General features: G+C 46.9%; 1 protein-coding gene across 1 annotated transcript; it reads left to right on the top strand.

Annotated features, from left to right (window-relative positions):
* Nucleotides 1-3,323: 3,323 nt before the first annotated feature.
* H2AZ2 (H2A.Z variant histone 2) lies at nucleotides 3,324-22,824 on the top strand. The gene is made up of 5 exons (XM_082256654.1): nucleotides 3,324-3,484; nucleotides 8,307-8,384; nucleotides 21,802-21,915; nucleotides 22,073-22,202; nucleotides 22,378-22,824. Exons 1-5 carry the CDS (start codon nucleotides 3,482-3,484, stop codon nucleotides 22,437-22,439), a joined length of 387 nt encoding a protein of 128 aa, XP_082112780.1. The 5' UTR covers nucleotides 3,324-3,481; the 3' UTR covers nucleotides 22,440-22,824.
* The last annotated feature ends 2,527 nt before the right edge of the window (nucleotides 22,825-25,351 follow it).

The following is a 25,351-nucleotide window of genomic DNA, read 5'->3' on the forward strand; positions in this document are numbered from 1 at the left end:
CCCAGACCCAGAAATGCAGTATATCTTAGTTATACTGTTAGCAAGCGGTTAGGGATTTTAGCTGGCAGATGTAAAAAAACACATGACAAATTGATTTCAAATTGATGAAAAACCGATGTAAACTTCATCAGTTTTTTCTTTGAGAAAATGGGACTGAACTGATCAAAAAGAATGGTATGAAAGAACCCTTATGGCCCGTACACAGGATCCGAAAATCGGATGAAAATTAACGCTTGTGAAAGGATCGGACGATAATTGGATCGTTAGTACACAGCTTACGAGAGGCGATCACGACAGTTCACCCGATATTATCCGGTCGTGCAAGCATAAAAATTTTGATCGTATTATAACACATCGTACGATAATCGTATTATCAGTATGTTGTTCGTCCGAAAAAAATGGTGAGCAGTAGACAGCGCATGAGCAGTAGACATCATTTTCCCCTCACACGCTACAGCGTGGTTACGCATACTGGAAGCTAAGAATTATCGTCCGAGAAAATTTGTATCGTGAGTAACCTCTCCCTTTAAGCGAATATTATTGAGAGCTGCTAGAATACGAAAAATAACGGATGGAACGTCGCCCGATTTTCGGATCGTGTGTACTGGGCATTAGGCCTCCTTCACACGGTCCGCCTCCGTAGGCGGATCCGTGTTGCTCAGCGGGGATCGATCCGCGATCCCCGCTGAGCCGGCGGATGACAGCTCCGTCTCCACTTGCAGAGCGGAGAGGGAAGTGTCTCAGCCCCCGCTGCCCTCTATGGGGGATCGGATGAGAGCGAACCGCCTGTCCGCTCTCATCCGATCCGATTACTGAACGGATGGAAAAATAGAGTTTCCATCCGTCCAGATTTCACGGACAGGATCGGATACGGGTGGCAGCAGGTGTCAGCGGAGGTGTCTCCGCTGACATCCGCTGCCCCATAGAGCTGCATGGAGGATCCGATCAGATCCGCCTAAAAAACTGACAGGCCCGTGTGAAAGAGCCCTTACAAGAGTAAATAAAACATGACAAATGTTCAGCCTCTGATATTACCAGACAGTAGTAAAAATCACTGATACAATGTATTCAAATTTACTGACGGTTGGAAAACCTACTTTAGGGCAATATATTTTTTTTTAGGCTCTGTTCACATATTGGCGTCTCGGATTGTGGGCAGAATCGCTTCGATTCTGCCCGCGATCCCGAATCATTGCAAATTGTCGGACGTCCATGCGATTCTCGTGACTTGCAATGACACCACAAACACAGCGTGATTTTGCCACAATTGTCTCCTGACGAATTTCAGTAAAATTTTGCAAACAGAATCATGGGACGCCTGTCGCCCAAAAGAAGTTCTTTTTTGGGCGACAGGTTTCCCGCTATGCTGTTTGCGCTATTTTACTACAATTCGTCGGGCGACAATCACAGCAAAATCATGCCACGTTTGGGGTGCCATTGTAAGTCACGAGAATCGCAAGGGCGTCGGGAGTGCGGGCAGAATCAATGCCGTTTAGAGACGGCAATATGTGAACGGAGGCCCCGTCCCACCAGGAGACCCAAGCAAGTCCCAATCAAGGCCGGATGCGGCTTCGATCGGGTCTCCGATGACGTAACCCAGAGCCGGCGTCCATGACATCACGCCCGGGTTACTCGGCTACTATAGGCGCCGAATTTAAAAAGTGAGTGTAATCAAAAATGCCGTTTTCGGTGTTTTTGAATACATGGAAGTGTAGTGGAGGGGTCGAGGGTCTTTTAACGTATATGGAAGTTGCGCCCGCATATGAAATCGCTGTTCAAACCACACATGTGAGGTATGGCCGCGATCACCAGAGCGAGAGCAATAATGTAAAAAAAAGAGCTACCATCTAACTCTAAACTGGTAACCATTAAAAATGTTTAAAGCGTCGCCTATGGAAATTTTTATTGACCGTAGTTTGTCGCCATTCCGCGGGTGTGCCCAATTTTAAACCGTAACATGTTGGGTATCTATTTACTCGACGTGACATCATCTTTCACAATATACAAAAAATTGGGCTAACTTTATGGTTTTGTTTTTTTTAAAATGCAGTGAAATTTAATTTTTCTAAATTTTTTTTTTTTAAAAATGTCGTTTTAAAAGACCGCTGCGCAAATACCGCGTGACAAAAAATGTTACAATGACCGCCATTTTATTCTCCAGTCTTTGCTAAAAAAAAAAAAAAAAAATATATATATATATAGATATATATAATGTTGGGGGGTTCTAAGTAGTTTTCTAGCAAAAATAAATTATTTTAACTTGTGAACAAAATGTGTCAAAAATAGGCTCGGTCCTTAAGTGGTTAAAGTAACGCAGTGCTGTATTGCAAAAAAATGGCTGTAAAAATGGGGTGACATCTCCTCACTGCCTTTTCATTCACCTCTGAAAAGCTATCCAAACACGAATTGCTTTTCAGAGGAATTGTGGATTTCAATGTCACCTTATTAGGAATTGTTTTATTGATAGGTGTACGTCAGCGTTTATGTATGTATTGGTGGGTGTCCTGTGTGTGAGGAGCTGGTCACCATATTCCCTCCATGTCCCTCACTCCTCTATAGTATAACGGTCTCCTCATGACACCTCCTGCAGGTTGGAGGTCGGTGTCAGTCGGCTGGAACGCTGAGCTATTAGGGAATTGGGATGGCATGAGGGGATTTTACGACTATTTATCCGTCATTTTCACGGACAGGCATAAAATACATAGAAATATCGAGAGAGGTGATTTACACATTGCTCTGAAGTCTGTGAGGTAAAAATTCATTTATTTAAGGACAATCATTGAGTTCTATAAAAACGCCATCTGTCTCCATCATTAGTGCGGGAAGAGAAGGCGCGATATCTTCTTGTTTTCACCATAAAATTCCCAAGAAAGGCGAGCGCCTGCCGCCCTCCGAGAGGCGAGCACAGAGTCCTTCCCCCTCTGTGACACTAAACATTAGGCGCCATTTTAGCTTTTTCCCAAAGCAAACAAGACTACGAGGGCGGGAATGGGCCGACCCGGCCTTTCTGCAGAAGCCATTCATCCTATTGGCCGACGCTCCTGTCATTACACCTTGGAACACGCCCCTTGCAAAACGCTTAAGATGATTTGCTAGCGCGTTTGTCAGTCACGGCTGACTTTTCGTTGCCATTGGCCCAGCTTCTCCCACTGACGCGCTGCTGTAACGCCCACTCACTTGCGGGCCGTGTGCAAAAGCAAGCTGAGAGGCCTTGGGAGGGAAACGGCCGTTAAGGGAAAGAGGCGGGGCGCCACTAGGCACCTGGGAAACAAGGCGGAACGCGATAGGCCGGGACGGGGTTTCAAACCAGGAAGGTTGACCGTGATTGGCTATGAGGCGTCCTGTCGCTCGGGCCTGACGGGTGGGGGGGTTATTGTGTGTGTGTGAGGCTGAGAGTGCACGGTACCGGCGGCAGTGAGGGACGTAGACACGGGGCAACTTTATCCGGACCTTCTCACGGCGACGCTCGGAGTTCCGGAACATGGTAAATACCTCACCAGTGGGCTTCGTGTGGCTGCCGGCAGCGGCGGCTCGTACGCCTCATAGACTGTCCCGGGAAAAGGCGGGAAGAGCACCTGAGGGGGAGTGTGAGGAGAGACAGACGACTGACCGGCCACTCACCGAATCGGGAGCAGGAGGGGGGAGAGCTCTGCCGCCGACACTACAGCACGGTCTACTCCGCCACCGACCAGCCCGGCTATTATCACAACACGGCTCCTCACAACACTCAGCGTTACCAATCACATTTACACTGACTGGAAAAAAAACGTGCATTCCCATTCACCAGACTACCGGTGCTGTGTTATTGTCCTCAGCAGCTCCGTGTCCCCGGAAGTCACTCAATACAGGGGGGTCACCACAGTGACAAGCTGCAGCTTTACTATCTCACTCTGTTTACTAAGAAACAGATTACTCAATTACTACCTGAGACACACCCCCATAATACCTGACCCGGGATACGTCCTACACGTTTCCCCTCCTCCCAATACTACCTGACCTATGATATATCGTGCACAACCCCCCCCAATATTACCGCACCTGGGATAAGTCACATGCAACCCACTCTTACCTCACCCTGTATACTAATGAACGGACTACCCCATTATTATCTGACCCAGAATATGTCATCTGCATACCTTATTACCTGACAGTATATATCACCCCCTCCATTATTATCTGACTCTAATAAACAGACTACCTCACACCTCCCCCCCATTATTACCTGACCACCCCCCATAATTACCTAAACTGTGTTTCTCAACTCCGGTCCTCAGGGTACACTAAGTGTCGGTTCACACTTCTCCGACCCAACTTCGGCCGACTAATGCCGTCTCCCGTGCCCCGCGGCTTGCAACAACTTCACATAATAGAAGTCAATGCAAGTCACTCCGACTTTGCAAAAAAGGCGCAGGAACCTTTTTTTGAGTCGCTCCTATTAGACCGGTTCCATTGCACAGCATTGGGAGCGCTAGCACAGCATTGGGAGACAAGTCAGAACAGTGTGAACCGGCAGTAACAGGCCAGGTTTGCAAGAAAACTGAAATACATCACAGGTGATATCATTTTTGTGCTCAGTGATTGCAGTACTCTAGTCTGCATCTCCCCTAGGGATCTGGCCGGTTAGTGTGCCCTGAGGACCGAAGTTGAGAAACACTGACCTAAACCAAGGATATATTCTTCCCCCCATTATTATCAGACCTTGTATACTATATCCATAATAAAAAATAAATCTGACCCTGTATACTATACATATCACCTATTATCTGACACCCCCCTACTGTATACAGTATCAGCAATCTTATACAATGTACATTAATCCCAATTATTAAAAAAAAAAAAAACACCTCATTTGTTTTGGTTTGTTTCATGATATCCTGATTATTATTCTGACCTATATGACATACACATTACTACCTGACCCTGTATATTATATACACCCTACCACAATGTGATCTGACCTTGTATAATAAATATATTTTTTTTTATTACTGATCTTATGATATACCTTATACCTCCACTGTAAACGGACCTATGATATACATTGTACCATTTGTGCCCTATAGGTATGTATTATCCTTCCCTATACATTACTCCCATCATTAGCTTACCCCATCTCTTATATACAGTACCCCCCCCACTGTTATATGGATGATATGCTTTACACTCTCCCAATTATTATGTGACTATACACATTTGCATTGTGATCTATCTACATTATCCTCATTCTGTGCTGTGTTCACATCTTAAATATCTGGAGTGCTTAGATTAGTTCAGTGTCTTTTTACCAAAAAAAAAAAAAAATAGTCTTTCACAAATGTGTCTATAATGTCACGCTGTTTCTGCTCAGTGACAGACCTTAACCCTTGCTGTAATGATATAGAGGATTTTGTGTTGGGGGGGGGCGGCAGAGCCCACCATGCCTGGTACAAGAGTCTGGATAGGGATTAGTGGGGGCATTGTGAGCCCTCCCATATAAGACAAATCTGATTTATTTGTGTTTTTCTTCCTGATCATACACAGCCCAGAGAGGTTAAACATGAAAATTTGCCCTTTTATGGCTCTGTGCTTTTTAAGCATCTTGCAGGGACAGTAGAGGCAGAGGACAATACTACCAGGGAGTCTCTGAATGTTATTACACACATAGAAGGGACTACGCTGACAAAGCACAACCAATGGGCCTCCAGCACCAGGCATGGCCCCATAAGCTCAGTCTTCTTTCATAATAAACCAAATTTCCCGCTGCAGACTGCTTGAGGAGGAATAGTTGACAGTCTATCAAAACACAATTCTGCAACATACTGCATTGTAATTGTACTGTCTCTCTCTTTATAAAGTACTGCACACACTTGAAATTTTATCAAGCCTGTACTATAATAATTCTAAAAGGGACAAGACTGGACTAGTGTTCTGTTCATTAACTAATAGCCATACACAGTATTTGGTGAGCAATCTAAGTACAAGAGATCCCAAAAATATGCACTTGTGGAAAACTCTGCAAATACATACAATCATAAAAAGGGAAACCATTGGTTTACAATTGATAATTTAAGTGATCTGCTTACCAGTGCACAAATAATCAGCAACATTGACGTGGGGGTCAAAATTAATTAGGAGTATTGTAAATCAATCATAAAGAACTCTGGTTTGCAAACTTTATTTGATCAATCAAGCCATATGAAATGATCCTATTGATGTGTGGTGTGACCACCCTTAGACCTGAAATTTTACCATTCTCATCAGCCACAAGAGTTCAAGTCCTGCTGCTCTACAGTGTGTACACATTAACTTTTGCATACAGCTCCAAGGTAGGACACATTGAAATAGTAGTGTACTAACATTAGGATTGTAGGTTCATTTCACAAAGCTTTATTTTCATATCTATTTGTTTCAGCTGAGAAAAGGGCATCCTTATCCTTCTGTGTTAGCTTAGTGAATTGAGATTCATATCACCAGGTGATGCCTACACATTGTCAAATACTTGTCTAACATTTGTATCAGCAGAGGACGATGCTGAACTTGGGGGAAAAAAAAAAAAAAAAAAAAGGGGTGTTTAGTGATAACCTGACATATCTATCTCTCTCTCTCTCTCCCCCCCCCCCCATCCACACAGAAAGGGCTGACAGGAGGGGGGGGGGGGGAGAGAATCACCCCTGCCAAACCATCCCCGCCAGGAGAAGACATTGATTATTGCTAGCAGCTTTAGCAACCGCTAGAGATAATAGTAAGAGAATCCGGCAGGCTGGTGGTACTTGTTGATCGATCAACTTGATACATTCAGCCTGCCCATTACCGGTTCGAATCTCAGCAGGTTCCTGCTGAACCGTCTGAGATTCAAACCGTGCATGGGCAGCCCAATACACATAAGAAAAAATACTGCTTTTGGAGCGATCGTCCAAAATTCTGATCACTAGTACACCGCTTTCAAGAGCCAATCATGACCGTTCAAGAGAAATATCTGAAGGCACAAGCATGAATGTTTTTCTCGTAAGATAACAGAACAAACATGCCCTGTGGAATTAAAATGGGATTTGTACGAAAAAAATTGTGTGACCAAGACCATGTATGATCGGAAACTAAAGAATACATCACTTCCAAAGTTGTATTCTGTCATGCGAGAATTTTCATAACCTATTGGTTTTCCATACAAGACTAGCATGCAAAAAAAAAAATCCATCTGATATTTTCATTGTGTGTACCAGGCATTGCAGCATTTAATCTACATTAATTCATTCAAATTAATCTCTGCATAAATTAAGGGAATGTGCACATAGGAGATTAATTAGACCCCTGTCCAATAGGGCATTTAGCAATCCATTTTTGACCCAAAAAGACTAATTTATGAGTGGCCAGCTGTAAGTGGACATGTGTCCACTTATATCCAGGTCTGTTCAGTGGATGACAGGGGTCCCTTTTTTCCTCCATCACATTTCTGGCCCAACTCTGCTGAACAGCCTAAGATCCCCTGCTGAGATGGAACAGAGCCTCAGGGTTGCTGACAGACTAGGTCAGAACACCCCCCCCCTTACCCAGAGTGTTCATTACATTAATATACAGGATTTATATAGCTCTCTACAAAATAAGAAAGGAGACAGAGTTCCAAAACCATTGAAGACAAGAGATTGGAAGGGCCCCTGCACATGACAGTCTCAACACGACAAACCAAAATGCATGTTTTCACTTCCCATGTTGTGGTGAAGATGCATATAAAAATGCATGAAAACTTACAAATGATAAAATATCCACTTGGCATTTCAAACACAAAACATGAACAGGCCTGATAAACTGAAAGCACAACGCTGGTCTCTTCAGTTTGAAGATGCCTTTAATTAGAATAACCAGATATTTACATTTGCTGCTGGATGCACGCCATTAGGTCTTACAAAAGGATTGAGAACAGCTTCATATTTTTGTAGGTCATTGCCAACTATCATAAAAATCAATATGAAGCACCCATTTAGGTAACTTATTATCATCAAAGCTTTGGGAGGAGACAAACTGGTAATTTTGATGCCACTTTCTGTAATTAGTCTATATAGTTGGTTCAACATTAACAGAGAGGACTGTCAGCACCATATGGAGGGAAGAGCTCAGACAATAGCTGGCATAAGACCACTGAAGCTTTGTTGGGGGGAGGTCACCTGTCACCACAGATGGAATCACTGGAGGGGACATGACATTGTGTATGCACATATGAGTATACAGAAGAAAAATCCACTATGTATTTGCAATCTAAACTGTTGCCAAAAAAGTACAGAACCTGTGAAAAATAGAGAAACAACTTTTTTCACTACTTTTCCTCTCTATAGGCTGGTGGTAAGGCTGGGAAGGACAGTGGGAAGGCTAAGGCCAAAGCAGTATCTCGCTCTCAAAGAGCAGGACTGCAGGTAAGTTCATTTTATTAGCTATAGTAAAGAATTGTTTTTCCATAATAAATAGTTTCCCAAAGGTAAATGTGTCACAAAGTATATTTCTCTTTCGTTCACTGACGGACACAGCTCCTGATCTTTTTAACCATTTGGTTATACTGCCCCCTACAGGCGTAGGACACTAGGCAGAAAGTCTGGCTACACCTATGGGCAGTCCCAGGGGGTGTACTCCCTCCCTCTGATATAGGTAGTGGTAAGTTTTTTTCTTCCTAGTCAGCAGTAAGGACCTAGTTCCTTGTTGGGATCTCTGGTCCTGGAAAGTTCTTTTTAGATAGTTATTTTCCTGCGAGATCTACAATCAACTGCCAGACTGGGCGACGGGCTGGATAATCCAGCCAGCGAGCGTGCGCAGACCTCAGCTCCGCGATAGATCGGCCGCAGGTTCTGTCTGGAGTGCTCGCCTGGTTCCTGGTATGGTAAGTAACTGCCCCCCCTCCAGGGTTTTGGGGTGGTCGTGGGCCCATCTGACCCCTGGGCTCCCCTCCTTCCTCGTCAGGCACCCCTCTCATAAGTCTGGTGGGCCATATCGCCCCCTCCTTTACGGACACTGGGGCTGTGGGGTAGCTTGGTCCACTGCCTGGGGTGGGTGGGGGCAGGGTGCTGTGCTGGTAATGGAGGTGGGGGGGTTTGCTGCCAGCAATTGGCTGTGGGGGAGGTTGTACCTGGTGGGGGCTCCTGCCAGGGGCCCCCCTTCCTGCCTGTCCCGTTTTCTGAGGCCTAGGGATCCCTCTTGAGTCGCTGGGAGCCTCGTGGTGCCGCCATTTTGCTGTAGCCTGTGGGCTCATTGCACGGCGGCTAAATTTGTGTAATCCGGAGGCCATTTTGCGGTGGTTTACAATTAAAAATAGGGGTGGCCATGACAGTGGGGGCCCGGTGGGCAGCAATTTTGGCGGTGGGAGCCCCTCCTCATCGCCTGGTGCCGACTCCTGGATCTTTTCACTTCCTGGTCGCCACACGTGGAGTGCAGGTGCCTGTTTCTGATAGGTGGTAAGTCTGGTGGGGTCCCCTCCCCTCTGTTGAGGATCAATTAGGTGCTCTTACTGGCGACCGAGTGGTGCTGCCGGAGCAGTGGAGGTGTTCCTTAACAGTGTTTTTACGCCTTTTATTGTGGGGTCCCCCTATTGATTCATGGAGTTTTTGGAACACATTTCCCCACCTGATCCTCTCTGATGCACTGACGGGAGTTCTTTGTGTTCCAGGTGGAGGTGGTTTTTAGGAGACGGGCTAGCAAAAAGCACCCCCTGCCTCAACCGTCTCCTCAGATCTTGAATCCGATTCTGCTGCCGCGGACGTGGGTCACTCTGCTGGGTCTGCGACCACAAGCCCAGAGTTCTCAGATAGCGAGGATGATTCCTCCACTTCTGCAACAGTGCACGAGAAGGCGCCTGTGGATGCACTGATTATATCTGTGCGTGAGACCTTAAAAATGGACACAGCTGATGCTGCGATGGAGGCGTCAGTTCCCTTTGGCACTCACAAGCCATCCAGAGCGAGAGAGGTTTCCTTTCTCCACCTATTTTTACAGAATTGTCGCTAAAGAGTGGGAAATCCTTCCTCCCCTTGTATTGGCCAGTGGTCACCACGGATGCCAGCCTGTCCGGCTGGGGAAGTGTCCTCTGCAAAAATTCTGCTCAGGGATCGGAACACTGGAAGAGTCCATACTACTGCTCAATCTCTTTGAACTCCGAGCGATCAGACTGTGCCTGGAACATTGGATGGATCATCTTCAGGGATGTCCAGTGGGCATTGAATCGGACAATGCCACAGCCGTGGCTTATATCACTCACCAGGGGAGCACAAGAAGTAACTTGGCGACTCTGGAGGTAGCCGGCGTTCTAAAGTGGGCAGAATGTTTCGTTCCAGCCCTCTCCTCCGTACACATTCCCAGGGTGAAAAACTGTAGGGAAATTACTTCAGTCGGCAGGCGTTGGACCAAGGGGAATAGTCCCTTCATCTGGAGGCATTTCATCAATTGTGTCTCCAGTGGGGCATTCCTGACATGGATCTGTTGGCATCTCGGGTCAACAGAAAGGTGCAGAGGTTTGTGGCTCAGTCACGGAATCCTCTGATTCCGCCACAGACGTGCTGGTGGCCCCATGGTGTCCGTATAGTCTGATTTAAGCCTTTCCTCCTCTCAAGCTTCTGCCAAGATTTCTACGCAGGATCGATGCAAAAGGGATTTCCGTCAGCTTAGTGGCCCTGGACTGGCCTCGCCGGGCTTGGTACGCCAATCTGGTGTGGCTATTTGCCGACGTTCCCTAGAAGCTTCCTCTCAGGGAGGATCTGCTGCCCAAAAACCAGTCTTCCACCCTGCTTTACAGTCGCTGGCTTTGACGGCCTGGGTGTTGATGGATAGAGGTTTGGCTGATGTGGTGATTCCAACGCAGTTAAAAGCTAGGAAATCATCTTCTAGGAAGATCCATTGTACGTGGAAGACGTACATTGCGTGGTGTGAGTCTCTTGGGGTTTATCCTTGTTCTTTTTTAGTGGCTCGAATCTTGACATTCCTTCAATTGGGGGGGGGGGGGGGGGTTGAGGAGAAACTGGCCTTGAGTACTATCAAGGGCCAGGTGTTGGCCTTAGCAGTCTTCTTTCAATGGCTCTTGGCCACATACTCACTGGTGCGTACTTTTCTTCAGGGAGTTTGGCACTTGGCTCCTCCAGTGCAGTCTCAGTTACCGCCTTGGGACCTCAATTTGGTGCTCTGTCATTCAGAAGCCTCCCTTTGAGAATCTTCGGGAGATTCCCCTGCTTACGCTGTCCCATAATGTGGCCTTTTTGGTGGCTTTCACCTCTGTGCCCAGGTGCCTGAATTGGCGGTGTTCTCCTGTCGTTCACTTTACTTGGTGATTCACAGAGATAAAGGGGTACTTCGCCCGTCTGTCGTTCCTTCCAAAGTTATCCCTGATTTTCATTTGAATGAAGACATTGTGTTGCCTTCCCTGTGCCCCAGGCCAAAGCATCCAAAGGAAATTACTTTGCATGCCTTGGATGTGGTCCGGGCGATTAGGGTGTACCTGGCAGCTACGAAGTCTTTTAGGAAATCAGACTATTTGAGCTCACGAATAGGCCTCGGAAAGGGTTGTCAGCTTCCTCTGCTAACATTTCCAGATGGATTAGACAGACAGTGATTCAGGCCAAGGGTTAGGTTCCTCCTTTTCCTTGTCAAAGTGCACTCTACTCGGACGCTCATTACCTCCTGGGCCTTCCATCATCAGGTGTCAGTGACACAGGTTTGCAAGGTGGCCACCTGGTCGTCGGTGCACACTTTCACAAGGTTCTATAAAGTGGATATGTTGGCATCTGCGGAATGCTTCTTTTGGCTGCAAGGTTTTGCAGGCTGCTGTTTAGAGGACCTGGTACTCTTTAAAGAAGGGTGTATGGTATTTTTCAGGTGGGCTCCAGTTGTTTTGGTTGAGCTACTGTTTACCTGGTTGGCTCTAGTTTAGCCTTGGGAGTTTCTTTTGTGCTGTTCCCACCCCTCTCATGTTTAAGACTGCTTTGGGATGTCCCAGTGGTTAAGATGATCAGGAGCTGCGTCAGTCAATGCACAAAAGAGAAAACTGGATTTTTGTCTTAACGTAAAATCCTTTTCTCTGAGATTCGTTGACAGACACAGCCTCAATTCTTCAGACCATTGAGCTTATGCTCTTGCTTGCTGTGTGAAACTGAGGGGTGGGAAAAAACAAAGCAAACAGAATTCCAGACAAGGCTAAACATAGCCAACCTGGTAACAGCAGGAGCTCCCCACCAGCAAAACATTTCACCCTCAAGAAGTGGAAGCCTCCGCAACCTGTAAAACTTTGCGGTCAAACACCACATTTAAAGATGCCCATACATCCACCTTTATAAAATTTTGTGAATGTGTGTACAGACAACCAAGTAGCTGCCTTGCACACCTGAACTACTGACGCCTGATGACGGAAGGCCCAGAAGGTGCTTAACCACTTACCCACCAGGCCTATTTCGGACACTTTTTGTTTACAGGTTAAAATCAGTATTTTTTCCTAGAAAACTACTTAGAACCCCCAAACATTAAATATATATTTTTTAGCAAAGACTCTGGAGAATAAAATGGCGGTCATTGCAATATTTTTTGTCACGCGGTATTTGCGCAGCGGTCTTTAAAACACCATTTTTTTGGAAGAATTTAGAAAGATCACATTTCACTGCATTTAAAAAATACTAAACAGTAAAGTTAGCCCATTTTTTTTGTATATTGTGAAAGATGATGTCACGCCGAGTAAATAGATACCCAACATGTTACGGTTTAAAATTGCGCCCCCCCCCCCCGGTGGGATGGCGACAAACTACGGTCAATAGAGATCTCAATAGGCGACGCTTTAAATTTATTTAACGGTTACCATTTGCGGCTCGACTTCCGTATACGTTTTTTTTTGTGTGCGAGCTAACGGTGACGGGGGCGGCTAAATTATTTTTTTTTCCCCCATTTATTTTTTTAACTTTATTACAGTTTAAAAAAAAAAAATCTGATCACTTTTATTGCTGTCACAAGCAATGTAAACATCCCTTGTGACAGCAATATGCAGTGACTGACAGGTACACTTTATGGAGGGATTGAGGGTCTAAAAGACCCTAGACCCCTCCACTACACTTCCCTGTATGCAAAACGCCAAAAACGGCGTTTTTGCATACAGCCGTTTTTCAAATTTGCCGCCTTTTTGCAGCACACTAACCCGGAAGTGACGCCATGGACGCCGCCTCCGGGTTACGTCATTGGAGACCCGATCAAAGCCGTTTCCGGCATTCATCGGGACTCCATCCAGCCGGCGGACGCGCCGGCTGGGTGCTCGGGGCTCCCGGTGGGACGGGAGCCCCGGTAAAAGCCGCGGGAGGGGGGGGGGGGACGTCCCCTCCCGCCCCCCCCCCCGGGTAACGATCGAGCGGCTCCCGAACCGCATCGGTCGTTACTGACGGAAAGCCAACCGTCGGCTCTAAACCACGGTACCGGGATGGTGCCTCTAGCTAGAGGCACCATCCCGGTATACCCCCGCAAAGTTTACGGACGTCATATGACGTCCACCCAGGGAGAAGTGGTTAAGCGCCCTCACAGAATGCGCTTTAACAGGGAAAGGAGGAACCTGACCCTTAATGGAGTAGGCCTGCACCACCATCTGCCTGATCCACTTAAAAATGGTTGCAGAAGATGCGGCCTGCCCCTTACGAGGTCCCTTCGTAAGAAAAAAGAATCGGATTTCCTAATCGGTTCAGTCACCGCCAGGTAAACCCGGATCGCCCAAACCACATCTAAGGAATGTAGTGCAATTTCCTTAGGATGTTTAGGCTTAGAATATAGGGACAGAGAAAACCTTAGGAAGAAATGCCTGACAGGATCATACCACCACTTTGTCCCTATGAATCACCAAGTAAGGTGACAGACAGGACAATGCAGCCAACTCCGACGTGCGGAAGTAATAAAACCATAAACAGTGCTGCGCTAAAATTAAGAAACCAGGTTGAATGGATTCAACATGTATAGTGACACATAATAGTGATAAAATCTAATAAATCATATAAAGGTTGCATATAAACATATTAGAAGTAGAAATAGCAAAAGTGCATGGTGCAAAAGTCTTTCAATAGAGATCCAATTATGCTTCCACCTTTCAATAAAAGTGCAAAAAAAGTCCACAAAAATAGAATTCTCAAGTGTCCAAATCAGAATGGTGAAATCCATATAGGAGGGAAAAAAAGTGCTCTGTGATCCAAAATGGAAAAAGGAAACCACCGCTAGTGCTTCAAACACCAAATAAGGAAAACTTAGGAGCACTTACCAGAGAGAGATAATGGACTCTAATGCCAGTGGCAAAGAGTCACATGAGCGTTGGGTATTAAAGCCTCGCTGAAACGACCCTTGATGTTTGGTCTCTCTTCCATTCACGCAGGTGCTGGCCAGCCGGGTTCACCTCCCACTTTCAGAGGTCAGAGTGCTGAAGTAATAGCCACTAAGAAAGCCACCTTCTGCGACAGTGAGCAGAGGAATTTTCCGAATATTTTCAAAGGGAGGACTTTGAAGCATCGACTGAACCAAATTGAGATCCCACAGAGGTACCAGGGATCGCACCGGAGGAGCCAGATGGCAAACTCCCTGCACAAAAGTATGAACCAAAGACTTTGCCGCCAATGACCTTTGGAAAAAAAATGGCCAAGGTGGAAATCTGGCCCTTGATGGTGCTCAGAGCCAAACGTTAATCTACACCCAATTGTAGAAATTCCAACAGGCGAGACACAGAAAAGGAGCGTGGAGAACACCCCCCCCCCGAGACTCACACCAAGTATTATATGCCTTCCAAACCTGATGATAAACCTTCCTGGAAGTAGATTTCCTAGCCTTCAACAGCGTAGGTATCACCAACCTTGACAGTCCTCCTGTCTTTTCAGCACCTGGCTTTCAATATCCACGCCGTTAATGCCAGCGACCATAAAGCAGGATGGAAAATTGGTCCCTGAGACAGAAGATCTTCCCTGAGAGGAAGTTTCCAAGGGACGTCTGCTACCAGCCTTACCAAGCCTGCGTAGCTAGACCAGTGAGGCCAGTCTGGTGCCACCAGGATTGACTGTTATACCTTCTTCCTTGATTCTGCATAGCAGTCACGACAGAAGTTGTATTGGAGGGAAAGCGTAAATCAGATGATACTGACCCAAGGGGCCACCAGAATGTCTGTGACGTCAGCCAGAGGATCCCCCAAACCGTGACACAAACCTCTGCAACTTTCTGTTGATGGGAAGACAGCAGGTTCACATAGGGGGGGGGGGTCCCCCACCGAAGACACATTTGATGGAAAAACCTCCGGGTGAAGCGTCCATTCTCCCGAATGCAACGTCTGCAGACTGAGTCAGCTTGCCAATTCTCCACCCCCGGAATGTGCACAGCGGAGAGGACCGGAACATATCGTTCTGCCCACCCCAAGATGCCAGGCCACTTCTCGGGTCACCAGGGAACTCTTTGTGCCCATGCAGACGATCCGTCCACCGAGACAGACAAAGGCTCATTGCCCGAATCTCCAGGATGTCGATCGGCAACCTGGACTCCTGAGTCCAGACACCTTGGGCCGAACACACCCCCCAAGACACCTCCCCATCCGGACAGACTGGCATCCGTGGTGATTACAGACTAGTAGAGGGGAAAAACATATTTTCACAGACGAAGGGCCGGGGAGCAAAGCCACCATAGGAGAAACTCCTTTGAACCCTGACTCAACCGAATCAGACTGTCCAATGACAGTGGATCCTTGTTCCATTTGAGCAGGATCTCCCTTTGCAAAAGTCTGGTGTGGAACTGCGCAAACGGAACAGCCTCAAAAAGGTGGAGACCATCAGACCCAGCACTTGCATGATCAATGGTCGGACAACAGGAGCCGAACAGCCTCCTGTAGCTTCAGCAGTTTCTTTTTTTCTTTTTTTTGAGGAAGAAAGTCCGGCATCAGACCGAAAGTAGTCCAGCTCTGTGGATGGAGACAAAGCAGATTTCTGAAAACTCAGTGTCAACCAGAACTCCTGCAGAGTTCGCACCATAACCTCCAAGTCTGCTTCCAGAAACCTCCAAGTCTGCTTCCAGAGCCGAGGAAGACTGCACGCAGAAGCAGGTCGTCCAGGTAACCCAGTACTGCGATCCCCTTCTGCCATAAGGCCAGAACTGGGGCCAAAAGCTTTATGAACACTTGAGGCGCCGAGGGGAGGTCAAACGGTAATGCCACAAATCAAAAGTACTTTTTGCCCACGGCAAAAAACTGCTGATGCCTGAAGTATATTGGAATATGAAGGTAAGCATCCTTAAGATCGATAGAAGGAAGCAGATCTCCTTGATGAAGGAAAGCTACTACTGTGCTGATGGATTCCATCCGAAATTTCTGAACCCGCACAAAGTGGTTCAGAGCCTTGAAATCAAAGATCGGGCAAACCCTGCCGACACCTGACTCTTGAGACAGGCACAATAATTACTTGTGCTAACAGGTCCTCCACTGCTCCGTAAAGGTCCTGTAGCCACTTTGGAGACAGGCGTAAGTTGGAAGGAAAGAACCTTGCCAGAGGCAAGGACCGAAACTCAATCATGTAACCGAACCAAATCAGTTCGTGGACCTATTTGTCCTGAATGAGCAAGGTCCATGGGTCCAGAAGGAAGCGAATGCGTCTCCCCACCCCAGATGCGGGTTTACTGTACCCCTTCAGGCTGGGGAAGACTTGTCTGCAGAACCAGAAGTGCCTGCTTTGGACTTACCATTGCAGGGTCCCTTGGAGCCTCCCGCAAAGATACGGGTGGATCTTGAGCCCTTTTCCTGTGAGCCAGCCAGACGAAAGGGCCGCTTGTGAGCCAAAAAGAAGGGACCCTGCTTAAGGCGAAGTTTCTTACCCTTAGCTGCCTGTGGAAGCAAGGTACTCTTGCCTCCCGTAAGGCCTTTAATGATCTCTTCCATAAGGGCACCGAACAAACAGTCACCTACAAAGGGAAGATCAGTCAGTACCTTTTTAAAAGCCCGGTCAGCTGACCAGTACTTCAACCAGATAATGAAGCGAAGGATCACCGCCGTCACAGAAACCCTGACGGCCAGAGGGGGGGCGCATCCAGGGATGCATCACAAATATACTAACCCCTGGATCAACTGATCTGCCAGGTCCGTCAGCTCTGAAGGATGTTGACTCCCATCCAGATCCTGGCGCAAAACCAGAGCACATTCCGTTAAGGTTTGGGATACCAAGGTGATCACAAACACTGGTCTTACAATTGAACCAGCCACAGTGAAAAGGTACCGGACCAGAGCCTCCGCTCTTTTGTCCACAGGGTCCTTAAAAGACTGGGAATCTTCCACTGGCAAAAGTGTAGTCTTATTCAGCCTGGAAACCTTCAGTGCAACCGTCAGTTTCTTCAGAAAAGACTCCTCAAAGGGATATCTTATAACAAAACGCTTAGGTACTCCAACCATGCATTTCGGTGAACCCCACTGACCAGTAGTCAAAATAGGCAGAAAAGGGAAAAACCTTATTCACCTTGGAAGATTTACGGGTTCCAAATTGCACTGGTGTCACCGACTCAGCAACAGCTGTGAGTTTCCCGCACTCCTACAATTAGGGCCTCCACCAGAACATTTTCATGCGCGGCTGCAGAGGACAATGACTTATCCTCACTAGTAGAGCACTCATTGTGCGTTGAAGTAGACCCAGTAGGCTGACTCTGGTCCGCGGTGGCCAAATCCACCTCAGAATCAGAGGAAGCAGAGGATACAGGTGAAGGTGGGGGACACTTCTTGCCAGATCTACTTTGGCTACTAGTGAATGCAGGGCTGCCTGAGGCCCAGAGGGTCCCTCAGCATCCAGGAGTGGATTGGGTGGTGAAACAAGCTCCCCAGGCTCCATAACCATGAAGGGTTATGCGGAACCGTTCTGCTAAAAAAAAAAAAAAACACACCCGGAAGGCCCCTCCCCCCATGAACCGCTGTGGCACCACAAGCAGCAGCACACCAACTGCGCTGTATACAGCAAGGAAGGATAGTGTACCCCCAGAGACTCGCCACCTGATCTGCTGGAAAGAGGAAGAGGTAACGCTGACTTGACACTAGAGGCCCTCACAGGCTTCAACATGGTCTCAGACTACAAGAAAATAGCGGCCAATGCAAGTCTATAGGGAAACCTGAAACATGGACGCTGAACTACAGAAACATGGCCGCCGAACCAGTAATCAGAGGCCACTGGAAAAATGGCAGTACCACGCGGCACTGCACGGGACGCCGGACCCCACCCTAGTCCTACTCCTAGAGATCAAGAGCATAAGCCCAATGGTTTGAAGGCTTGAAGCTGTGTGCATCAATGAACGAAAGAGAAAACTGGATTTGTGACTTACCGTAAAATCCTCTTCTCTTAAGCGCATTGACAGATTCAGACTTCTTGATTGATATCAGTAGGGTTATACGGCCCCCTACAGGAGTAGGACACTAGGCAGAAAAAAAGTTCTGGCTACGCCTATAGGCAGTCTCAGGGGGTATACCCTGTCACTTCCTGCTATAGGATGCCAGTTCTGTAACAAAGCAGTGTCAGAGAAATCATACCAACCCAACAACAGAGGGGCGGGACTGCGTCTGTCAATGAGCTTAAGAGAAAAGGATTTTGCGGTAAGTCAAAAATCCAGTTTTCTCTGTCGCTCATTGACAGATGCAGACTTCTTGATTGATATTAGTTGGGACGTCTCAAAGCAGTGCCATAAATGAGGGGTGGGACAGCAGAAACCAATCCACAAGGGTAAACATAGCCCACCAGGTAACACAGGACTCATCGAAACAATAAGAGGAGACCCACCTGAGAAACAGAAACCTTTAAGGGAGACTAAGGGCCCCCTTAAACAGCAGCCCGCAAAACTTGCGACAAAAAGAGGCATCCGCAGATGCCAGCACATCAACTTTATAAAACTTTGTAAAAGGTGGTAACAGACGACCAGGTAGCCGCCTCTCCAACCTTAAGTACAGAAGCTGGAAAAAACCCAGAAAGCACTAAGCGCAGAATGCGCCTTCACAGGGAAAGGAGGAACCTGACCCTTACTAAATAATCCTGTACAACAGTATGTCTGACCCAAACAGTAGCAGCAGACGCAGGCAACCCTTTCCCAGGGCCATCCGTGAGCACAAAAAATGAATCTGACTTGCGAAAAAAGTCAATAGTTGCCAGGTACACCCAGATTGCCCGAACAACAACCAAAGCATGCATGCAATTTTTTGGATGTGTAGGCTGAGGACACAAGGAGGCAAACTAGACGACTTCATGCAAATGAAAAATGGAAACCACCTTCGGAAGGAAGGACGGTTCCGGACGAAGTATCACTATATCCCTATGAACCATCAGATAGGAAGAATGACAGGACAACGCCGCCAGTACCGACACCCTGCGCGCAGCAGTAATAGCCACAAAGAAAGGCCACCTTTAGGGACAAGGTAAGCAGGTTAATCCCCTGAAAATTTGCAGAGGGAGGGTTCTGAAGAACCGACAGCACCAATTAAGGTCCCAAGGCGGTAACGGAGTTTGCACTGGAGATACAAGGTGTCGCACCCCCTGGATGAAGTACGCACCAGGGAAAAGTGGCCAATAGCCATAGGAATAATATTGCCAAGGCCGAGACATGACCCTCGATATACTCAAGGCCAACCTTTGATAAACTCCCCATGGAAAAAAAAAAATCAAACAAACAATCGAGCCACCGAGCAAGAGCTTGGGGAACCCCAACAGACGCACACCACGCAATATATGACTTTCACGTACGATGATTGATCGTTCTAGAAGTCGCTTTTCTTAGTGTGAGCAGAGTAGGAATGACTGAAGCAGACAATCCCCTTTTCTTCAGCACCCGGCTATAAACAGCCAAGCAATCAAAGCCAGCGACTGTAAAACAGGATGGAAGATTGGCCCCTGATAGTAGGTCCTCCCTGAAAGAAAGTCCCCAGGGAGTGTCCGCGACTAGCCCAACCAGGTCAGCGTACCAAGCCCAACGAGGCCAGTCTGGAACCACAAGAATGACCGGAATCCCTTCTACCTCTATCCCGCAAAGCAGTCTCAGTAGTAACCTGAGAGGAGGAAAGGCATACAGCAGCTGATACAGACCCCATGGGGCCACCAGCGCATCAGTAATGTCTACCTGAGAATCCTGGGAGCGTGCCACAACTCGCTGTACATCACTGTTGATCCGGGACGCCAACAGATCCCTATCTGGAGTGCCCCAACTAGGGCACAACTGGTGGAACACCTTCGGATGGAGAGGCCATTCTCCTAGATCCAAGGTCCATCGACTGAGGAAATACGCCAGCCCATTACCTCTCCTGAAAAGGGAACAGCGGAGAAAGCTGGAACAAGCGTTCCTCCCATCGGAGGATGCCGGCCACTTACAAGGCTGCAGGGGCACTTATGGTACCCCCTCAGCAATTGACATAAGCCACAGCCGTGGCATTGTCCGATTGAAAGCGCACTGGACAATCCCAAAGACGTTCGGTCCAGCGAAACAGGCAAGCCTGATCGCTCATTTCCAGCACAGTAGGAGGCCGACCTAGATACTTCCAAGGACCAGACTCCCTGAACAGAAAATCCACGAGAACCCCTCCCCACTAGGATAGACTGACATCCATGGTAACAATACACCAATAAATCGAAAAAGGAGGGACTTCCCTGGAGTTAGCATCAGGGACTGAAGCCACCATATCAGTGACTCCCTGGGCACCAGGCTCAGCTGGATCGGATTGTCCAGGGAAATGTGATTATTTTTCCATTTGAGAACAATTTGAGCACGCCTCCAGCAACTCATGCACTCAAAAATGACCTGGGTGTACTAAGATGGCCGCCGCCATGCAGAGCACATACACGTAGGCTACAAGAAAATGGCGGCGCTAAGGGGGACCCCCCCCCCCCGTGCCTACCCACGGATCGATCGGCACATGGGCCTGGAAAAAACAGGTAGCAGTTTAACTCGCAGGGCCAGTCCCCGTCCAGTGGGACTATGTCGCGGCCGACCCAGTGCGGAGCTAGGGCCTGCACGTGTTCGTGACCACTGGATCTCAACATCCAGCCCGTGGCCCAGATCCGGCATAATTGCTTGTACATCTCACAGGAACAATCCGGAGAAAAAAAACTAGCTAAAAAAAAAAAAGTTATCTAAAAAGGCTTGCCAGGACCAGAGATCCCAGCAAGGAACTTGGGTCCCTTACTCCTGACTAGGCAGAAAAAAACTGGCACCCTATAGCAGGAAGTGACAGGGTATGGGACTGCCCCTGGCTAAAAGTTCTGGCTACGCCTATGGGCAGGCCCCTGGGACTGCCCATAGGCGTAGCCAGAACTTTTTTTCTGCCTAGTGTCCTACTCCTGTAGGGGGCAGTATAACCCTACTGATATCAATCAAGAAGTCTGCGTCTGTCAATGAGCAACAGAGAAATGAGAAATCCATTTCTCTAATGTTCATTGATGGACACAGCACCCACCCTTCTGTGGAGTTTAATTCTTCTGACACTGCTTGTAACAAAAAACTGAGTACCTATAGCAGAGAATAGGGAGTATAGGCATAGCCAAACTCTTTCTGCCTAGTGTCCTACTCCTGTAGGGGGCAGTAAAACCCAATGGTTAAGAAGATCAGGAGCTGTGTCGGTCAATGAACATCAGAGAAATGCATTTTACGGGAAGTCAAAAATCCGATTTTTGCTATTGGTCTTACCTAGCAGAGCAGCAATAGATTTCTTCAATACGGATATATCTGCAGTTTTAAGATTCATCCTGGTGTGTACAAGCACTTAGTGAGATTTATGTAAACCAGTAGCATCGCACATTGGATATTTGTAGCAGAGGTACTTTTGACATTCTTGGTGCTTTAATGTAATTTTTGACTTTGCTATAGTTCCCTGTGGGTCGTATACATAGACACTTGAAGACTCGCACTACAAGCCACGGAAGAGTTGGTGCTACTGCAGCAGTGTACAGTGCTGCCATTCTGGAATACCTTACTGCTGAGGTTGGTTATAGCTTTAACACTGTTTGCATTTGCTTCCATAATAGTTTGTTAACTGAAGCCAAGTCTGTTAGTTTCTGGTTTGAATAAAGTCTTGATTTCTTAGAGGAAGTTCTCCATCTGGTGTTTCTAGAGACCAATTTGTTGCCTTTAAATCCAGGTATTGGAGTTGGCAGGAAACGCCTCTAAAGATCTAAAGGTGAAGCGTATCACTCCTCGTCACTTGCAGCTAGCCATCCGTGGGGATGAAGAATTAGACTCCCTCATCAAGGCCACCATTGCAGGAGGAGGTATTGACGCTAATAAGCCATCTTTAATCACATTTTTAATGCCAAAGCACTTTAGAACGAATGAAAACACCCAATTTAAAATGACAGGAACCGCAGTGCAATGTGAAATGTTTTTTCTGTCCATCTTGCATAGCCTTAACATTTGTAATCTACATTTCTCTACATTTACCTGCAGGTGTTATTCCTCATATCCACAAGTCTCTGATTGGAAAGAAGGGACAGCAGAAAACTGCATAAGGAATAAGGTCCTGCTGCCATCTACCATTGTACTGTAACTGGGACAGAAGAAAGACGATGGGGTTATGTGGAATTTGTTTTGTTTATTTTTCGTTTAAAGATTTCATTTTCTAAAATAAATAGTAAATGGAATAGACAGCAGAGAGTGTAGACTTAAGAGAAAACCTTTGTATGTTGTTTAGGTTCAGAGTTTCACAGAAAAAAAAGTTCCTTGAGTCTTGTAAATGAAATCTGTGTGTTGATTGGCTAGGTTTCTCCCGTGTGTTTTATACAAAAATGGAACAGATAAACCATTTTTTACATAAGCTTGTCTCTGTGTGATAAATCTTAAAGCTGGGCCCGCTTCCTGGAATAAACTTTTTGAGCTTTAGCCTCATCTTTACAATTTACGCATTTTGAGTTTTTACACTTCAGGGATGAAAAAAAATATTCCATCTCACATTAGGCATCTCTTAAGTGATTGTTATTTTAATAGAAAAAAAGAGACTTTACAAACATGTTATACTTACCTCTGTGCAGTGGTTTTGCACAGAACAGCCTGGCACAGAACAGCCCGGATTCTCCTCGTCTTAGGTCCCTGGCTGGAGCTCCTGGTCCCTATGGGGGCAACCGAGCTGAGCTGCAGCTGTGTATCCATTCAGACATGGAGCTATTGTTTGGCCCTGCCCCTCTCTCCTGATTGGCAGGAGCCAATGGCGCAGCTGCTGTGTCTCAGCCAATCAGGAGAGAGATTTCCAGACAACTGAGGCACTCGTGTTAGGGGGGCTGCTGCACACAGAAGGCCTTTTCTCTTAGTGCATAGAATGCTTCAAGATAAAAAAAACCTTCTGGCTTTACAACCCCTTTATAATGGTAGAGCCACCTGTAGTGGCTGTTCTTTAAACTAAAAATTAAGCAAAGCACTACCCTCATTAAAATGTTAACTATTAATGCAGCTTGCTCAGCACTCTGCCTCTGGGATACTTGCTTGTGGCTGTCAATCTTGCATTGTAGTTTCACCACAGCCGAGTAAGGTACCAAGGTTTCCGGTACCCCTGGTGCACATGCTCAGAACAAGGAAACAGCCCTCCAGATTATTTATAGGGTCTGGGTGATTTGAACTAGAATTGGGATCATAGTGCTGCAATACAGAGCAGTGAAAATGATTTTTGACTGAGAAGGGTGGTGCTTTCTGAAATGTAACAAGTATAGATAACCCTTTGAAGAGGACGTGTATTAAAAAGGCTGCCATTGCTAACCTAATGTGCTAGTTCCCTGGTGGTACTCTTCAAGCTGATTTCCAGGATGGGGAAGGTCTTGTCTCACTGCCAAAACACAGCACACTAAACATATACATAAATAAAAAAAAATCTATCTTTCTCCAAATATATATTTATATTGTATAGCCTGAGACTAAATATGGGGCTTCCAACCATGGCAAACTGTTGGTGAAGTAAATAGTTCATTTGCACCAGCTTGGTCCAAACAAACTATTTAAAAGTTAAATGAAACATGGAGATCAGCTTTAAGTCACTATCCAGCTAAGTCTTGCTAACCTGCATATGTGTTACAGAATATCTCAAACATTGGATGATTTTAATACCAAGCTAACTATCATTTTCAGAAACTAAGGTTAGCACAAACCATTCAAGTCCTGTGTTTTGTATTGTTGTTTCTAGGTTTTTTTTTTAACTCTGTAGGAATGCACTGTCCACCATTACACATTCTAAACCAGGGGTGGTAAACTGCACTCTGGGACCAGAAAATGTTTCAGCTGGCAGCAGTAAAGGTTGAACCTGATCACTATGTCCGTTTATTCAACCATACAATCCTGATGTGTTCTGTTTTTTTCCCTCCACTGGCACATAAAATAAAGGAACCCCTCCCCATGGAGACAAATTTCAAAAGATGGTAGAGGGTTATAGATTTACCTTCCTTTATCCAAAAAAAACATGTACTGTAATTTTACTTGACCATGATACTTTTGAATCCTCTTTGGTTTTAATACAAAGAGACAGACCTCAGAAACTCTTTTTATAGTGTTACCATCCTAGAAAATCAAGTTTCATTTGTATGATGAATATAAAACGTTTCTCTTTCGTTCATTGACGGACACAGCTCCTGTCATTCTTGACCATTGGGTTATGCAGCTCCCTAGGGCACTAGGTAGGAAAAACTTCAGGGTACACCAATGAGCAGTTCCAGGGGGTATACTCCCTCTTCCTGCTATAGTCACTCAATCCGTCACAGTTTTTTTCTGCCTAGTCAAGAGGAAGGACCTAGTTCCTTGCTGGGATCATTGGTCATGGCAAATTTTCTTTTTGGATAGGACATTTTTTCCTCCTGGATTTTTCCTGTGAGATCTACTAATCAACTGCCATACTGGGTGATGGGCTGGATAATCTAGATGCAGTGGTCACCCCAGTCTGGCCAGCAGGGGCGCGCAGGCCCCAGCTCCGCGCTAGGTCGGCCGCAACCTAGCCCCACTGGACAGTGCTGGCCCTGCAAGCTAAACTTCCAGCGAGGTCGCATATGACCTATCCTCGGCCTGAGTCGCAGCGTTCCTCCTGGCCGACAGCCCCCTATTTCGATGGAGAGGAGGATCTGTCTGGAGCGGTGCCCACCTGGTTCCCGGTATGGGTATGGTGAGTAGCTGTCCCCCCTTAGCCCTGGAGGGTTTTAAGGTAGACATGGGCCCCTCCTTGGGACAGAGTGACCCCTGGGTTCCCCTCCTTCCTGCAGGCACCCACCCTTGCCAAGTTGCTCATCCTGCCCCCTGCCTCCACATACGCTGGGGATGCATTTTCTTTTGGGTGGTCTGAGCACTTTCTTGGGGTGGGAGCCGGGTGCCAACTGGCAGGGGGGGCACCACCAGCGGCCGATCGACTGGCAGGGGGAGGGTTGTACCTGTTTGTGTAGTCTAGCGGCCATCT

The sequence above is a fragment of the Pelophylax lessonae genome (assembly GCF_965119305.1).
Source record: "Pelophylax lessonae genome assembly, chromosome: 4".
In the NCBI taxonomy this organism is placed as follows: domain Eukaryota; kingdom Metazoa; phylum Chordata; class Amphibia; order Anura; family Ranidae; genus Pelophylax; species Pelophylax lessonae.